Below are 20154 nucleotides of genomic sequence, written 5' to 3' on the forward strand. Positions count from 1 at the left end.
AGTGGTGGAGTGGAAACTGGGGTGCTCTACTCACAGACCATGGACCATCTTTCTGGACTATGCCGGAAGAACCTGCTCCCCCTGACGAGGTTGTTAAGAATGTTGTTGTTTAAGGGATTTATTTCTGGGGAAGGTCCTACAAAGCCCACACATAGGCATACAAAGCTCAATGGTCGGAGAGAGGCCCCCAAATGCATTAGCCACATCAGGGGAGTGGGACCTAGTGAATGGGCAGAGGCCTACTGGCCCATGCCTTTGTACCTGCACAACCCCAAGCACATTTAAAGTTGTAATGCTCAATGGTAAGGGTCTGAACAACCCAACCAAGTGCTGGCCCGTCCTTTCCTACCTGGAAAATACCAGGGCGGACCTGTGACTTCTGCAGGTGACCCATCTACATCCCGCAAATCATCACAGACTACGATTGCGGGCCTTCCCAATACAGTACTTTTCCTCACAAGAGAACAAGGTAGCGGAAGTGGCACTTTTAGTTTCACGATTCTTCCACGGGAAGGCGGTAGACAAAATTGCAGAAATACCGGGTCGGCTACTGGCCTTTAGGCTACACCTAGGGGACTTCCAGGTCATCGTGGCATCCATTTATGCGTCCAATGAGAAGCAGGAGGGGTTCATAAGTTGCGTGCTGGGCAAGGTTACGACCACGCAGGACAGACAGGTACTCATAGGGGGTGACTTTAATATTGGGACTGGGACAGGTCGGCCTCCAGATACGGGGTGGGAGCTGTGTCACCGAGAGGGACTGCAGAGAATCGAGAAGCTAGGCCTGAGTGACTTGTGGAGGAATAGTCACCCCACAACCAGGGACTAAACCTTTTACTTCCATGCACATAAAACCTACGCCCGCATCAACTTCTTCTTGGGTACTAAAGACATCCAACAGACTTTGAAGGAGATAGGCATAGAACCATGTGCCCTGTTGGATCACGCAGTCTCCCTTACACCATTCCTACTCAACCCAGGGCCCCTGGACCTTGGCGGCTCAGGACCATTCTATTGTCAAGGCCCGAGATAGTGACCCAGATTTAGAAGGCCATCTCAAGCTTTTTAGATATTAACGACATCGCCGATACTGCAATTTCCCTATTGTGGAAAACTGTGAAGGCGGTCATGAGGGGGAGTTCATTGCATTCTCAGCAGCAGACAACAAGAGTCGATGAGAGAAGAGAGACCGGCAACAGCTGGAGGTGTTGAAACTTGAGAGTATTCACAAATGTACTGAAGCCCCGAGGGACCAGGCAAAGCTTAGAGCAGCCAGGGCTCAGCTAGCAAGGCTAGACATTGATAGGGCAGAGTACGCAGCACTCCTGCTGTGTCATTCCTTTTACGTGTAGGGGAAACAAATGCAGACGCCTCATGGCCAACCGACTCCGCGCCCAGAGGCAAGCCATGTTGGTGGAAGTCAGGGGATGGTATAGAGGCGGTCAGTGACATGCAGATAGCTGTGGCATTCTGAGATTTCTACCAGGATCTGCATACTCCCCAACAGTCGAACATAGACGCCACTTGGCAGTATCTCAATGGCGCGCACACGACACAACTTTCGGCGGACGACACAGCCCCAAATGAGGCTCCCATATGAATTGAGGAGGTTATATCAGCAATAGCCAGGCTGGAAGCTCTGAACTCCCAGGGAACAGATGGCTTCCAGAGACTGTTTTATAAAACCTTCTGTGGTGAGCTTTCCCCGCTATGGACTCGCCGTTTTAACGCTGTCTCCGGACCGGACACAATACCAACATCCATGTCCCAACGCAGCCATTGTGGTCATCTCAAAACCTGGGAAGGACCCTACCCATTGCTGGTCTTACAGACCCATTTCCCTACTCAATGTTGACATTAAACTGCTCCTGGGCATCCTGGCTTCCCGCCTAATTTTGCTGATGCCCAGCCTGATGAATCCGGATCAGGAGTGCTTCATACCACACAGACAGTACGGGGACAATACCAAACGGATCATGCACATCATAGACAAAGGTCAGTGCTTGGGGAGAGAACAAATGCTGCTCAAAATTGATGCTGAAAAGGCATTCGACCAGGTGCACTGGCCACATCTACAGGCAACGATGGAGCACTTCAGGCTGGGGCCCTGGTTCCGAACATGGATAACTAGTTTGTATAGTCACCCAAAGTCCTCAGTTAGAGTCAGCGGGATAGCATCTGCCTCATTCCCGGTGGGTGGGGGAACCCGGCAGGGGTGCCTGGTTTACCCCTGCTGTTCTCTCTTTACATGAAGCCCTTCGCGCAGGGCATAAGGGACAATCCAGAGATTACGGGGGCCACTTTCAGAGGGGAACAACACGTAATAGCACTTTACACAATGTGGTGGTGGCTCTGGATGACCCACTGAGGGCCCTGCCGGCATTTCTGAAGGAGGTGGAGACCTTTGGGGAGGTGTCTGGTTTTAAGATGAACCTCTCAAACTCAAAGGTTCTTAGCCTCACGCTTCCAAAGGAAACGGTGGAGTTGCTGGCCCAGTTGTATCTGTTTCACTGGCAACCGCAAACCATTCCATATTTAGGCATTCAGATAGCTAGGACAGTTGCGGAGTCCTCACGTTTGAATTATCAGCACCTCCTTCAGAGTGTCAAGCGAGGTTTGTACCCCTCCCCTATCACCAGAGCAACCATGAAGACATGGGACCAAGTGGCATACACTAAGGATCCTACTACCTTCCCATCTCCTCTGACCCCCATAGTGGGGAACCCAGAACTCACGCCAGGCCTGAGTCAGGGCTCTTACCGGTTCTGGTTCACCCCACAATGTCACTTCATCAGACACTTGTTTGACGTAGAGGGCATAATGTCCTTTGATAGCTTAAGGAAGGCACATTCATTACCTGAGACCGAGAGAATGCGATATCTCCAGATACGTTACTAGGTGATTAACCCAACGACGTGCGAGGGAGCATCTCAACCCCTTCTGAAGTTGGAGAGATGGTTATTGACTATGACAACAGGTAAACAAATAATTTTGGACCTGTACGATCTGCTATAGACCGCAGCCCCTAAATCTAGAATCCCGAGCCAGATGAGATGGGAGACAAAACTGGGAAGATGTTTCAGACCTGTGGAGTGGGAGGAAATCTACTACAGGGCTAGACACACGGCACACAGCTCAGCAGGCATGGAGACCACAGTGAAAATAGCTACGTATTGGGTACCTCATACCGGCTCTGCTCCATAGGAGCAACAGCTCGCATTCACCTCTGTGCTGGAGAGGATGCGGAGACCCAGGTACACTGACACACCTCCTCTGGGAATGTCCAAAAATGGCCCATACTAGGAGGGTATCCTGGACGAAATAGACCGTCAAATGACCACTCAACTTCTGAGATTCTGGCCTACATCGTTCTGGGCCTTCCGAACCCATGGACATTTCACTTAAATCACTAAAGGGACACCGGATTCGCACTAGGAGCAGCACTGCAGAATATTTTGACACACTGGGGTTCCCCACAAGTCCCCACAGAGTTGGGCTGTCTACATCAGTTATGGCAGATCCTGGGGATGGAATGGCTTACTCTTACCCTTAAGGCACAGGGCCACTCATATAGAGTACTATTGCACCCCTTTCTGACTCTACTTGCTGGGGAATTTTCAGAGCTGACCTGCCCTAAATACTTAAGACTCCTGCATCTCACAGAAGAGGACAGCCCCCAGAGAAACCAGAGACAGTAGGACACCATGATAGTACTGCACACAATCTTCAAAGCTCACTGGCCATAGAGATACCTTGGGGGGGAGGGCATCGGAGGGGTTAGGGGATTTATAGGGGTACCAGCCGAGGTCTGTTTTCTCTCCTTTTGTTTCTCATTGTTTGAATGGCATAACTCTGCCCTTGTTTATATTGCCTGTTGAAGCTCAATAAAGAAATTTGAACCACAAGCACGATGCACAGCAAAGTCCAGTCTTTGTCCTCTCCAAAGCAGAGGTAGCAACTTAAGGCCATCCCAGCAAATCACACACACCAATGGGGCAGTACTCCTCCCCACAGCTCTTATCCTTGGCAGAGTCACCTCTTAATCCAGAAGTGTTCTAAAAGTCTGGGGTTTTGTGTCCAATACTTTATAGTCACTTCAGCTTTTGAAGTAGGCAAACTTCAAAGGAAAGTATTTGTAGTGCACAAGACCCTGCCTTTCCTGCCCTAGTCTCAGACACACTCTAAGGGGTTGGAGAATGTATTGTGGAAGGTCAGGCACAGTCCTGTTCAGGTGCAAGTGTCAACTCCTCCCACCACTCTAGCTGGGCACACTTCAGCTCCCTTTGCATGACTGTCTAGAGTGAATTCACACACAGCCCAAATGTCATCCTGACCCAGACATGTATTACACAACTAGACAGAGGCACAGAATGGTTAAGCAAGAAAATGCCCACTTTTTAAAAGTGGCATTTTCAAACTTACAATTTAAAAACCATCTTCACCAAAAGATGTACTTTTAAATTGTGAGTTTAGAGACCCCAATCTATATCTGCTACCAATGGATAATTGCACTTAAAAGATATTCCAAGGAAATCCCCATGTTAACCTATATGCCTTGCAATAGTGAAAACTTAATTTAGCAGTATTTCACTCTCAGGACATGTAAAACACACTAGTACATATCCTACCTTTTAAATACATTGCACCCTGCCCATTGGGCTGCCTTGGACCTACTTAGGGGCGACTTACATGTAGTAAAAGGGAAGGTTTGGGCCTCGCAAGTGGGTGCACTTGCCAGGTCAAACTGGCAGTTCAAAACTGCACACACAGACACTGCAGTGGCAGGTCTGCGACATGTTTACAGGGCTACTCCTGTGGGTGGCACATAAGTGCTGCAGGCCCACTAGTTGCATTTGATTTACAGGCCCTGGGCACATGTGGTGCACTATACTAGGGACTTACTAGTAAATCAAATATGTCAATCATGTATAAACCTATCACCAATACATTTTAGAAAGAAAGCATATGCACTTTAGCATTGGCTAGCAGTGGTAAAGTGCCCAGAGTCCTAAAGCCAACAAAAAACAGGTCAGGAAAAATAAGAGGAAGAAGGCAAAAAGTTTGGGATAACCCTGCAAAAAGGGCCAGGTCAAACAGTGCCACAATGTTTGATAGGAATGCAGCCCGGGTCCTGAGCACTAGTTTGTCAGGGAAGAAGGTTGTATATGGTTGCTGTACCGACAGGGCTTGCAATATAGTCATGTTAGGTGCTAAAGTTTTCACTTTGATGAAAACTGTCTTAAGGGTTTTAAAGCTATGCACCTGCTCAAATGCAGCGCACATCAAGAATGTTAGGACCAAATTAAAGTCTCACTGTGGCATGGGTTAGCCCCTTCAAACAAAGCATAACAGATTATATGAATAACAATGGTTGATCAGGTAACTTTAGAAAGGATGAAGGGCTGATAAATAACCTTTAGCAGTAGTCACAGCTAGTCCTTGCTGTGCTAGTGAAAGAGCAAGCAATAACATAATGAAATGCTGGGCCTATAAAGGTTAGATGTTACAAGACGTACATCAAATGACAAACCTTTCTCACTGTCCAGTGTAGATGGCTTTGGTGGATGGACACCTTGCTGGCAAAATTACATCTATTACCTTAGGAGGGAGTTCAAAAGAATTCAAATGTCACCACTCAATCTGCATGCATAGAGGTGTACAGGCTCACATGCTGGACACTGCCCTTGTGCTGTGACAAAAGATCTTCTTAAAGCGGCAGCCCAATCAGACGACATATGGTCATTGCCAGTCTTTTGAGATATCACACTCTCCTGGCCCAATCCAGGAACACTAAGACGACTTTGGCCTTGTCCTTCCTGATCTTCTTCAGAACTTTGGACAGGGGAGGTATATGTGGAAAGACATACATAAGTCATGAGCTCTTTTCCAGTCGAAAGGCGTTGCAGAGGGAGAACCTCCTTGGGAACTCCAACATGCAAAAGCTTGGATATTATATTCTCTCGGTAGTGGCAAAAAAGATTGAGGCACGCTGCTCCCCATTGCTGGAAGAAGCACCGCTTTACATTTGAATGTAATCACCATTCATGATCCGCTGAGCAACTCCGACTGAGTTTGATGGCCCTGGCATCTACAGCCAGGTTAATATCCAGATGACTCAGCCACTTCCAAAGGTTTAAAGCCTCCTGGCACAGTGGCCAAGACTCAATCCCATCTTGCTTGTAGCAGTGCCACATAGAAGTAGTGTTGTCTGTGAGGACCTGCACCCATTATGCCTTGATGGATGGAAGGAAGGTTTTAGTGCTATCCGAACCACTCCCAACTGCAGCAAATTCATGTAGAGCCGTGTGTCTGTTGGGCGACAGACTCTTCTGATCTCCACCTCTCCCAGATGGCCTCCCTATTCCAGCAACAATACATCTATCCTGACCAGCAGCTCTGGGAAGAGCTGAGAGAGTGGTCAGCCACTGATCCAGAGGGTTTTAGCAGCCACCACTGTAGATCTTTTGCAGCCCCACATATGTCACCTGGGGTGGTCCACTAACAGGATGAAGGTGGTCAAGAAGCCATGAAGTCTCAGAGCCACCCACACAGAGAACCAGGCCAAAGGTTGACACATCGGCATAATGGCCAGCATGTTCCAGACTTGTTAAGGTGGGGAGAAGGCTTGAAACTGCATTGTATCCAGATTGGTTATGATGAATGGAATTTTTTAGAAAGTAGTCAGCTGTGACTTCAGCAGGTTGGTCAAAAACCACATAGAAGTTCGGAGGTTTACCATTGTTTAATGGTAGCCTGCGACTGACTGTGGCAAGCCTGCCTTCAACAGCCAGTTGTGGAGGTATGGGTAGACTGGTATTCCCAGTCTCTGAGGATATGTAATGATCACTACCATCACTTTCTTAAACACCCGAGTGGCACTGGTGAGGCTGAAGGGGAGCACCAAGAACTATAAATACTCGTGGCCCACTTGCAACTGCAGACAACTTCTGTGGGACTGTAGGATGAGGATGAGGAAAAAGGTAGCCTGTAAAAACACCACCATCCAGTCGCCTGTATCCAGGGCAGACAGAACTTAGACAAGGGTGCGCATCTGGAACTTGCCCTTTTTGAGGAAGATGTTTAGAGTGCAAAGCTCTAGCTCTAAAATAGAACGTACTCTATCATTCCATTTCTGAAGCTGGTACCGCTTGATGGCTCCCTTGTCCAAAAGAGCCTGGACTTCCCTTTGTAGGATGGACAAGTGGACTGCAGGATGTGTTGTAGATGGCATATGTGGTGAGGTGGACAGGAAAGGTAAAGTGTACTTGTGAGGGTGATAAGGTGTCTTGCTTCTAACATAGTGGTAAGCTCACAGGGCTCAGGAAGGGTGGTGGGCAAGAGAGAGACTTGGTACTGCATTGCCCGTGAAGGATGAGGCGTTGCTGGCTGGATCCCCATCCTCTACCTAAAAAGGATTGGGAGGTCTGTTGTTGCAAAGGCAGGCCTTGGCTCTCCTGGATGCCCCTTCTGAAGCCTTGAAAATGACAGTACTATTAGGGATAGTGCTGCATATGCCAAGGGCCAAGAAAGGCCAAGAGAGCATGCTATGGCTCTGCTTCTTTAAAGTGCTCTGAGGCAAATTGGCTTTGTCCTTAAAGAAACGGGTGCCCTCAAGTGCCATGTCTACTACTGACACCTGGACATCACTGGAAAAGTCTGTGGTTCTTACCCAGGTGTGACGGCGAGGCACCATGCTGGGACCAACTGGCCTACCCCAGGAATCTGTGAAGTGCAGCTCCAATCGGATGACATACTTGCCCATATTGTATGAGCTGGACTAAATTGGTGAAAAACTAATCGGGCGCCATGTTAAAGATTTCACTCACCATGTCCCGCAAGCATGCGAGTAACGTCTTCAAATGACCATGTTTCATTTTGGACTGTTTCATGTCATGGGTGCTAGGGCCACCCACACAAGCAGGATACAATTTTTATCAGGAGACATGAGGGAATGCTGGGTTGCAGGATATTTGTTGAAACCTACAAATTCTGGAACTCTCCCTCATAGAAATGTGAGGAAATTGTGTATTTTTAGCCAACATGTGGTAACAAAATGTGATGATAAACACACAGGTCACACCACCCTCGACTCTGCCAGGTGTCTAGTTTTTAGAAATGCCTGGGCATGGTAGGTTTCCTTGGGCAACAGCTGAGCTTAGGCCCAAAATCTGCTGCAACCCACAATGTAAAAAAACCCCAAAAAAAACACATTTATATTACTAGGTGAAACATGAGGTCTTCAGGTCATGTTTTGAGGCAATTTGTGTAGCAGGAGCTAGGCTTAGCCATACAAGTGAGGCACCATTTTTATCAAGAGAGATGTGGGAATACAGAATAATAGAATGATTCTTATTAGCATTCGGATTTCTCTGCATTTGTGGCTTCCAAATGTAGGCCAGTTTGCAAGAAAGAAGACATTTTGGAAAAAAGCTCTCCTAATCTCAATAGTATGGGTAACCACAAATTCAGAGATATACAAATAAATACTGTATCTTATGGACATAGGTTTCCTACAGACTCATGTTTCATTTTTATAATTCTGCCATATGAACTTCAGTATGGTCGGTACACAATGAAAATTCATTGTAAGGTGCCGCTCAGTTGTTGGCTCTGGGTATACAAACCCTATAAATCACTGCGGCCAGAAGGGTCAGCTGAACTTGCTTATGAAATCAGCCTTTGTGACAAGAAGGTACAGACAATTAAGATGTCATAAATGGCTCTTTTTTCCTACTCCTTTTCATTAAGTTTTTATTTTAAAAGTTAGTTTCTTTCGGTAAAGCTGGAAGGATGTACATAATGGCCACTTACTGAATTTCGATGTTTTCTACTTTTCAGAAATATGCAACTTTCTGGAATCACACACAGGTTTCCACCACAAACAGCAAGAAGGCTGAAACCTCAAAAAATAGCAAAAATGGACTACCTTTTAGAAAAAATGCAGAAACTGGTAAAAACCTGTTTGTGATACAACTCTGCTTGTTCCTGAGAGCTTGGAAGATGGTGGTACTAGCATAGTATACTTTTAGTTGAAGTCATTTTCAGAAAATAAAATCCTTCTTGCACAGAACCTTTCCTATTTCTCCACAAACACATAATTTAGCTGTCTTGTGTCCATTTTCTCATTTACCATTAAGAGAATCTATAAAATTCTTGGCATCTTTAAGACCCCAGGAAGTTGAGAAAAAAAGGTTACAAATTTGGTGTATATACCTTTTGTGGGAAAAAAGCCCTAGCAGTCAAGAGATTTGCTTTGGCTAAGCTTCGTCAAGGATGCCTGATGAATTGCTTCAAACGTGTTGTACAGTAACCAATAAACAACATTTTGGTAAACTATTAAAAGATAGCGAACAATGTTTACACACACAGGCAGGTTTCTTTCAATGTGTTTAGCATATCTCTACCATTCCAAGATGGCAGCTGCATTTCTTCTAAACTAACTGATCATATTGCCAGAAATATGTAAAACAAATACTACTGAATACATTGTAATGTATTATGTGAATTATAAACCAGACCTTCCTGCAAAACTCTACTCAGGAAGTCTACAATTTGCTAAATAGAAATAGCAAATTAATATTTCCACAACTGTAATTTGCTGTTTTACCTGTACTACAAAGGAATGAAGTCCATGACACTGTCCATCTGGAGTATAAAGCTGGGCGTACACAACAGCATGAGTGGCAGTCTTGCCCATGTTACCAACCCAGAACTTGGCAGCTTCAAAGTCTGGTGAGTTAATTATGAATTCCTGCAACAAGTAAAGGAATTATTCTCTACAAACATTGACAAGTTCAAGTTCACAATTTCTAAATCTAATTTGGCCCACTCAGCATTCCATAACTTTGAAATTAAATGCAATTAATTGTAAATAACTGAATTACATATATACACGTTACTATTATGCAGATCCACATAAAGACATACTGCAACTACATTTTACATACAAAGTGATAGCAGGTCAACAGGCCCAATATGTCCCTAGAGTTAAACACTTGGAAGTTATATTTAGGTTGCAAATTAATTACTGTTGGAAACTGGCTCTTTATATAGTAAAAGAGGTACACAGTGTTAAGTGTCCAGGTATCCCCTTAGAAGTGGACAGGGTTTTATTTGTGCTCTATTTGTGGTAGGGTGGTCAAGCAGCTCAGGCTACTCAAAGGGGAGTGTTAGACGTCTGCTGCATACGCAATAAATGACACACACACTCAATAAAGGAGATCTACACCAATTTAGAAAAATAACATATTTCGTTAGATTTTTTAGCACCAAGAACTTCATTATTGGGTAAGTACTTTTTAAGTTATCAGTGTAGGAAGTTGGCTCTGTATATACTATCTCAAAGTGAGAGATAGTGTGCACAAATTCCAAGAGTTCCCCTTAGAGATAATTCTAATGCTCTATTTTGTGGTAGTGTGGTTGAGCAGTAGGCTTATCAGAGGGTAGTGTTAAGCATTTGTTGTACACACGCAGGCAATAAATGAGGAATACACACTCAAAGACTTAACTCCAGGCCAATATTTTTATATAGAAAAATATATTTTCTTAATTTGTTTTGGGACCACAAGATTCAAGATTTGAAGTAAATGCATAAAATGCAAGGTACTCCACACAAGTAAGTAAGGAACTTTGAATTAAAGCAGTAGTACACACAGTATAGGTTAAAATGGCAATAACCTATTTTAAAAGTAGACACACTGCAAAAATCAACAGTTCCTGGAGGAGGTAAGTAAGGTTAAGTTTCTGAGTTAAGTAAGGCACTTACAAGTTCAGTTTCCTGGGCATAGGCAGCCCACCGTTAGGGGTTCAAGGCAACCCCAAAGACACCGCACCAGCAACACAGGGCCGGTCAGGCGCAGAGGTCAAAGGAGGGCCCAAAACACATAGGGGCCTATGGAGAACAGGGGTGCTCCAGTTCCAGTCTGCCAACAGGTAAGTACCTGCGTCTTCGGAGGGCAGACCAGGGGGGTTTTGTAGAGCTCTGGGGGGGACACAAACAGGCACACAAAACACACCCTCAGCAGCACAAGGGCGGCCGGGTGCAGTGTGCAAAGTTGGCGTTGGGTTTGCTATTCAAAGCAATGGAGGGACCCGGGAGTCACTTTAGGCGATGCAGGCAGGGCACAGGGGGGCTTCTCGGGCCAGCCACCGACTGGGCTAGGCAGAGGGCCGCCTGATGGTCAGCTGTGGTCTCTGCAGGGCTTTCAGGTCATCAGTCCTTCTTCTTTGTGTTGGTTGCAGTAATCTGATTTCCTGGGTTCTGGGTTGCCCCTAAAAACTGAATTTAGGGGTGTGTTTAGGTCAGGAGGGCAGTAGCCAATGGCTACTGTCCTGCAGGGTGGCTACAACCTCTTTGTACTTCTTCCCTGTGGGGAGGCGGGCGCATCCCTAATCCTATTGGGGGAATCCTCCAATCTCAAGATGGAGGATTTCTAAAGGCAGGGGTCACCTCAGCTCAGGGCACCGTAGGGGCAGTCCTGACCGGTGGGTGACTCCTCCTTGTTTTTCTCATTATCTCCTCCAGCCTTGCCGCCAAAAGTGGGGGCAGTGGCCGGAGGGCGGGCATCTCCACTAGCTTGGATGCCCTCGGGTGCTGTAACAAAAGGCATGAGCCTTTGAGGCTCACTGCCAGGTGTTACAGTTCCTGCAGGGGAAAGTGAGAAGCACCTCCAGTCAGTACAGGCTTTGTTCCTGGCCACAGAGTGGCAAAGGCACTTTCCCCATGTGGCCAGAAACTCGTCTGGTTGTGGCAGGCTGGCAGAAACTGGTCAGCTTAGCACTAGGAGCCAACTCCTGGTATTCAGGGGACATCTCTAAGATGCCCTCTGGGTGCATTTTACAGTAAATCCCACACTGGCATCAGTGTGCATTTATCGTGCTGAGAAGTTTGATACCAAACTTCCCAGAGTTCAGTGTAGCCATTATGGAACTGTGGTGGTAATGCCTGACAAACTCCCAGACCATGTACTCTTATGGCTACCCTGCACTTACAATATCTAAGGTTTTGCTTAGATACTGTAGGGGCATAGTGCTCATGCACATATGCCCTCACCTGTGGTATAGTGCACCCTGCCTTAGGCTGTAAGGCCTGCTAGATGGGTGACTTACCTATGCCACAGCCAGTGTGAGGTTGGCATGGCACTCTGAGGGGAGTGCCATGTCGACTTAGTCATTTTCTCCCCACCAGCACACACAAGCTGGCAAGCAGTGTGCATGTGCTGAGTGAGGGGTCCCTAGGGTGGCATAAGACATGCTGCAGCCCTTAGAGACCTTCCCTGGCATCAGGGCCCTTGGTGCCAGGGGTACCAGTTACAAGGGGCTTACCTGGGTGCCAGGGTTGTGCTAATTGTGGAGACAAAGGTACAGTTTAGGGAAAGAACACTGGTGCTGGGGCCTGGTTAGCAGGGTCCCAACACACTTTCAAATCATAACTTGGCATCAGCAAAGGCAAAACGTCAGGGGGTAACCATGCCAAGGAGGCATTTCCTTACAATATACATAACGAGAGAGCGAGAGATACACTCTCCCTAGATATATGTGTGTGCATATGTGTATATATCTATATCTATATATACATATATTTCCACACCAGCATGACACTTCTGTCAACGACGCGGCACTCACAGGATTTTCATAATATCTTCACTTAATAAGTAAAAATGATACCACATAAACAAACACCAACGCGTTTCGACCTTCACGGTCTTGATCACGGTAATCATCCAATCCATTAAGTGCTCTACTTATACTCTCCATCTCATTTATGCCTTTATGTGGCATTCTGGGATATGTCGTTTTTAAAAGTGTAAATACAACATTTAATTCTAATAAATCAAATTTTCTCTCACCAAACCCCACAATTCCTATAAACCCATTAAATTATCAAACCAACAAAAACACAAACATATATATTACAAAACTTAAAAGCACAGATCATTCTACATATTTCTCAAATTATACACGCTTGCCAATGTTACCGAACTAAATTTGAATACCACAAGTATCTATATATATTGTTGTTACATCTTTATCAATTTATCAGTCCACATGTATAATAGTGACTTATGTATTTTTATACTTCCTAGTAGGACTCATAACCCAATTTTTTATTTGTTCATTTTTTAATTCTCTACATGTAGTACTCGCATTGCTTTATATATTTATTAACTGGTTTTAGATCTAAATTCATTTTATATTTACAAATGGCAGTCACAGTTGATCTCAAATGGGATCTTAGTTTTTAATCTGATGATATACCTAGACTCTAAACGCCTCAGCTTTTGGACTCTGTCACCTCCTCGTTCATGTTTCGCTATTGTCGCAATACCATAATATTTCATGTTTAACCAATTTGATTCTGAGTGAGTCTTTAGGTGTTTGGTCATGGCATAGGTATTGTCATCATTTTGTACTGCTCTGTGTTCAAAGTTCAAGAATACGCTTTTTCAGATGACATATGGTACTACCAACATACCTAAGACCACACCAACACTCTATAACATAAACCACGAAAGTTGTTTCACATGTGATTCTATCTCTAATTACAATTTCTTTGCCCTGAAAGTCTGTTATTGCTTTTTTGTTGCAACCAATTTTGCACGCTTTGCACTTTCTGCAACTAAAAAAGCCCCTGTTTGCATCAACTAGCCAATTTGCCATATTTGTGGTCTCAAAATGACTTCTCACTAGCATGGCACTTTCCTATATGTAATTAAAGGATAGGTACCTACTCGCTGTCCAATGTCATTATCTTTTTGAATCAGATGCCAATATTTCTATAGTATATTGATTATCTGTTGATTCTCTTTACTAAAATCCATGATAAATCTTAACTCTATATATATATATATATACACACATATACAGACACACACACACATACCACTGGTTGTCTTGCAACATGCATATTCAAAGAAATGCACATGCTCCAACTGACGTGTTTCGATCCTAGCTTTTAGGCAGCAACAAAAATGTCAGTATAACTCTTGTGATTATGTTCCTGTTAGAGAAAGAGCTCAGACTTTTGTCTAGTGGCAGTTTTGATGTCATAAAGTAGCACAGAAGGTTTATATGCCTGCTGAATCTGTATTTGATGTGAATAGCTGAGTGGATTACTAAAGACATCCATTATCTATGCTTAAAAACACATGAAATGTATGTGCAACGGGGACTATGGAGAGATGAAGGGCACGTTTGCTGGGTGGTAATGAGGGAATCTGAGGAGGAGGTCATTGGAGTCAAAGCACCAAAAATGAATGTCGGACTATGTGCCACAGGTGCTAAAGACAGTGATGATGGGCTTGTGGCAAGGTGAAGTAATAGTGAGTCTTTTTTGTTTTTTTCAGTGTCTTCAGAGAACCTGCTGATTGAGGGAAGAAGCAAAGGTAAGGTGACTGACATTTACTGTTGCACACATCTCACACACACAAACATCCACCAGCAATTTTGTGACCATCTACGTAGGCTAGTCTTTTAGAGGGACAGATTTGCCAGTAGCAGAGATGGGGTCTTGCTGGATGACTGCTGCTCAAGCCCTAACTAGGGTTATAGAGGACAGCTTTAACACAGGATCAGAGACTGAGACAGCAGATATTGAGACAGTATCGGACGGACAGGACAGATTCCAGAATGTTTCAGCACCAAAATATGAGGAAAAATAATAGAACAGGTGTTATTGCCAATTGTCTACATTTTTGCCTTCCAAATGTAAGACAAGGTGTAAGAAAGAAGTCATTTTGAGAAACGCCCTGTAATTCACATGCTAGTATGGGGAACTCCGAATTCAAGGATGTGCAAATAACCACTGTTTCTAAACTCCTTATCTTTTGCCCATTTCGGAAATACATAGGTTTCCTCGACACCTATTTTTCACTCTCTATATTTAATCAAATGGATTGCTCTATACCCAGTACACAATGAAATTCCATTGCAAGATGCACCTCAATTATTGGCTCTAGGGACCTTGGGATCTGGAAGAACCTACAACACCCATTTATTCCTGCAACTTGAAGGGTCCAGCAGATGTAACGATATATCGCTTTCAAAAATCAATCATAGTTGGAAAAAGTTACGGAAGAAATGTAGACAGAAATTGCTGTTTCTTTCAACTCAATTTCAATATTTTTTTATTTTAACTGTTACTTTCTGTAGGAAAATTTTGAGGGCTCGATGCAAATGACCCCTTGCTGAATTCAGAATTGTCTCTACTCTTTGGAAATGTTTAGCTGTCTGGGATCCACCGTTGGTTTTACACCCATTTCTGTCAGTAACTGGAAGGAGGCTGAAAGCATAAAGAATAGTAAAAATGGGTTATGTCCCAGTAAAATGCCTAAACTGTGTTGAGAAATGTGGTTTTCTGATTCAAGTGTGCCCGTTCCTGAAAGCTGGGAAGATTGTGATTTTAGCACCACAAACCCTTTGTTGATGCCATTTGCAGAGAAAAAAAACAGATGCTTTCTTCTGCAGCACCCTTTTCCCATTTTTCCACAAATAAAAATAGCTGTATTTTGGCTAATTTCTTGGTCTCCTCCAGGGGAACCCATAAACTCTGGGTACCTTTACAATCCCCATTAAGTTCTCTTTCAGCATAATAGCACACTGTCACTCACAGATGCTAAAATATTGCAATAGTTTGGCTTTCTGTCGGTGCATAGGACATTTATATAGTTGGCCTCAAATACTTATTGGCTTTTACACTCTACATGTCCAGCCATAACAAAAACAAAGCAAATAATTTAGAATAGAATTTAGAATATTAGAGGTTTAACCACTAGAAGCTATGATCAAGATCGCTGTTGGAGCTGGGAGCACAACTCTGCAACTGACTGTGGCAAAACGTCAGGAATCTTCCTAATCAGACAGACAGCGATGCTGGGCCGCCACAAACATGGATCGTTCCACATCATTTCTTTGCCCAGAAAAGGAATTCGCTTGTTCAAGAAATTCTTTATCAGACTCAATGGTGCTACAAAGTGACTTTCATTTCAAGCCTTTGCTTTACTAAAAATACCTAACCATATTTCCCTGTAGGTCATGCTGCCATTTTTAGAGGAAATAGAAGTACACAGGATGCGTTTAGTAACATGAGGTTATGCTAACATTTCGGATATGGCCAAATGGAAGAAGCAACGTTTTAATTTTTACCATCAAACAACCTTGGCAGAAACATATAGTCAGGGTCATGATAGCACCTACCTATGCAATGTTTGTATAAAATGGTTTAATTTTTGCAATTTGCATTATATGAAAGAAACGGGACTATTTCTAAAGGTGGAACATTATGAAGTACTCGAACATGTGCAGCATACACACCTTCCACACTTATATATGAGCAGTGCATCCCTAATTAATAGCTCTTATACAGCTGCATAAATACAATTAATATATAAATAACATTATGGCATTATTACATCACACCAAGTGCTCTAACGTGCTTTGAAAAGCACACAACTGACCTGAGAAAGATGCAACGATAGGGATAGATGTGTGAGATTTCATTTTGTTACACAGCGTCTGTGGACAGATGTCTTTCAATACAAATCTTGGTCCCTAATAGTCAATAGGCTACTTTTAAGATTTCAAAATTAGATGTCATCTAGAATATTCCAAACAACTAGCGATAGTAATGGTGAAAAGAGAAAAGGGACTAACCTTAGTGGTGGCATCATAATGGGCAGTTGTCCTGATTGCCTTGGTATTACTTCCATGACTTATCTCAGTCAAAGCAAAACTTCCAAAGATCTAAACATTCAAACAATAGTATAATAATTCAGTCATATCACACTGCATAGTTGAATGCAAAATTTTAAAAGTGTAACCTTTTTTTGTTTCAGAAAACAGGTTTGTTGAGTAACAATATGGTCTGCAATAAGGCAAAAGTGTTCTAAGTCCCCAGCTTTTGAAATAATTACTTTTTTAGACAGGACTGCAAACTTGCATCTCCACCATGCTGTTTTATAATAAAGGATAACATCCCTAATGTCTGTGCCATTAGACTTCTCCCAAAAAGAAAAAAACGTGCTGGAAAATATATATATCTGCTCAAAATCCTTCAGAAAAGCCATATTTACAACCATTATCTATGGATCTTGGCATAGGTGGCATTTTGTGTTGAAACTCTGAATAAAACTACACTTAGCTATAACTCTACATAGATATCGATATATATTTCTCAACAAAGACACACGTTGCAAAATGTTTTAGCAAACAATTCTAACTTTATTTTACATTTAAATAGATATGTTTGAGGATACTGAACATCTTCCCTTGACAACTTAATGATTAAATCTCTGAATACTGAGCATTAACTAGGAGCCTCGGGACTAGTGGGTGTGATTAGGCAAGCCTATCTCCCAAATGGCCTGGGGCTACTGACTGTACAGCAGGCAAAGGACACCCATCTGATATCTTCTGTCCGGAGTTCATCCAGGTCATAATAAAAAAAAAACTTACATACATTTTGTTTTTACTATCTTGATTTGTGGATTTTTCTTTATGTTTTTTTGACTTTTAAGATGTGTTGGTGTTTCTTACATACTTTACTCGCCCTTTTCTGGGGTAGGTCAGCCTCTTGAGTTATGGCCTGCCTTGGGTGAGCCCATGGTTCCTCTTTGAGGTCTGCTTTTACATAACAAGGCACAGTGATCCGATTTCTCCCACAGAGAATACATGGAAAGCACTATTTTCACCTTTAAGGCCACTACTTGCACGGTTTCCTTGCCCACATCATTTGGGTGCTTTGAATGACTATTGGTAACAGTCAAGACCCTGGATGCTCCAGGTACTGCTGTCCTCAGTTTTGCCTTCAGTGGCAGAAGAGACAACCAAGAACGACAAAAGCAACCTTTGATGGGGAAGGCTAAGAGTCACGATGTTTGTAGATGAAGAATGATCAATGCTCACAACCCCAGAATAAGGATCTTGCGCATTCATATGCATATCCAGTAATCTGAAAGTAGAAGCTGTGGCTATTTTCAGCCAAGTGTAAGCGTGTTTTAGCTGCTGGTCTTGAGCTACTGATCTGTAACTTGCAGGGATTTTCAACCCTCCTCCTGGACATCCATAAAAACACATTCATGGATTTAGAATATCCGTCCATTCAGAGGTTAGGAAGCCTTTCTACAACGCTTACAGCAGACATCATGGCAAGTAAGTAATCTATTTTTATGCAGGAGAACAAATTAGACACTTTTCATACCTCCATACTTTTTATTTGCTTTACAAATTTACTGTGTCTCTCGGAGCCAGTGTTCTGAACAGCACCAGTGAAAACCTGAAAATGTAAAGCAGAAACCTTAATAAACATCGGAACATCATATATACAAGCAAAATTATGAGTCATACTTTTACCATTGAAAACGGAGTCAAGGCAAGAAGTGCTGATTGATTGGAATCGCCTTTCAAAACATCTAAATAATGGGTTACGCCAAACCTGCCTCTCCACTCTGCGTAGACTCAGCCAGGCTCAAGCAGAGAACATTTCTTCACTTCGGAGGGGAGTGTCCACCCAGATCACGTCAGGCAAGGGAGGACTGGCACTCAAAGAGAGGAGAAGGTATCTTGAGGAGGGTTCTGCTGGGAGATCACAAGGAAAAACAATCTGCTCCTGGACAGGGCTGTGGGCAACTAAAAGTTGCAGCCAGCCTACCACTATGCACCTCTCCTAGCCCATAGAAATCATTGTAGGAGAAGTGCAAGAATGTGTAAGCAATATATAACCACAGAAAGAATGACCCAGGTCCGAAAATGCTGGTATTTACCCATTGTAATCTGCAGCTAATGGTAAATGCATATAACCTGTAGGGCTAGCTGCAGAGATATACAGCAGAGCTAAAGCGCTACACGAGCACTATATTGCAAATTTTTAAAATCTATTTAAGCCTGCCTTATATTTGCAATAAAAAGATCAATTTATGTGAGATTTCAACATGTAATGGGTTCATATTTCTGAAAAAATGGCATTTATGGAAATGGAATTAGTCAATTTCCACAGGAAAGCTGAAACTATATCACATTCCACTGAGGCATGTTTTGTAAAGAGGAGCTGAACCAAGCAGTCTCCCATATGAGGTGCTATAAGTGTCTTTATTTACACGACAAAAAGAACAACTTACTCGCCATAATGAAGACGCTTCTCATAGCATATGGGGCATACTTCTTGCTTGGCGAGGGACCGGAACCACCTGTCAAAGTACTGAGAAATAGCTGTGTAGCACATGGGCATGTGCTCTCTTGACCACGGTAATATCCACTTCTGCTTGTAACCCAGCCTCAACCCCCATGTCCTCCTTCTCCTTCCTCTGAGCACATTCCTTTCTTTCTGATTACTCGGAAGGCATGCATATGTACACTCAGCAAGTGGTTTACTTAAATAGAGGGTATGGAACCAGAAGAAACAGGCCATGTAACGTAAAGCTGCCTATTTGCAATCTTAGGTGGTTAGGGAAGAGGTAAATATGTCTGGGTATCCTGGTACCAAATTAATTCAGTAGAATGGCTCATTTAAAGCAATGTTATAAAGATAAATTCATTAATCTCACAGCACGAAGCAAAGTGGGATTTAGCCTGGCCTCACTCCACAAGGGGGTTAGTCACAGTGCGGGAACAATAGATGACGTGGAGTCTGCCAAATGGATCAAGGAATCTACTGTTGAAGTCAATGTTCAGGGTCCTCCTGGGTTCATAAAATTACCTATGAAACAGTGGACTGTGTTCTCAGACCAAATACCTATGGAAGGCACTTTCGAAGGGTTTAGCAGCTCCCTGAGGAATAGGGCTAGTGGGAACACATTTATCAGGTTATCTCGCGAGTTGTCATAGAAAATTAAAAACTATATTCTAAAAGAAGTATTTTCAGCATCTGACACAATTTACAGAGTTCAGAGAAAAATACTTCGTACTTTACCATTGAGGTGGCAATGGTTGCTCAACTGTTAATGGTTCTTGGTCCAACCAACATCATGGACTGACAAGAACAATGTACATGTTACAAGGTACAGTGGAAACACTGTAAAGATATAGGTCACGTTTACAATTATTTTGGCAAATAGTCAAAGGTAATACATTTGTGCGGCTATTCATAGAACTTTCCATGTATTACAAAATCCGACAATTATTTTATGACAGTATGAGATATATATCACAGCTTTCATAAGA

General features: G+C 43.4%; 1 protein-coding gene across 1 annotated transcript in view; it reads right to left on the reverse strand.

Moving 5' to 3' along the window:
• Nucleotides 1–20154, reverse strand: part of ACOX3 (acyl-CoA oxidase 3, pristanoyl) — a 496146-nt gene that overhangs the window by 393081 nt on the left and 82911 nt on the right. The window contains exons 4-6 of the mRNA XM_069203423.1: nucleotides 18197–18271; nucleotides 16651–16740; nucleotides 9608–9751 (exon numbers count right to left, since the gene is read on the reverse strand). Of these exons, the coding sequence (XP_069059524.1) occupies nucleotides 9608–9751; nucleotides 16651–16740; nucleotides 18197–18271 (309 nt within the window). The remainder of the gene's footprint in view (nucleotides 1–9607; nucleotides 9752–16650; nucleotides 16741–18196; nucleotides 18272–20154) is intronic.

This window comes from Pleurodeles waltl, chromosome 1_2 (genome assembly GCF_031143425.1).
Source record: "Pleurodeles waltl isolate 20211129_DDA chromosome 1_2, aPleWal1.hap1.20221129, whole genome shotgun sequence".
Classification (NCBI taxonomy): domain Eukaryota; kingdom Metazoa; phylum Chordata; class Amphibia; order Caudata; family Salamandridae; genus Pleurodeles; species Pleurodeles waltl.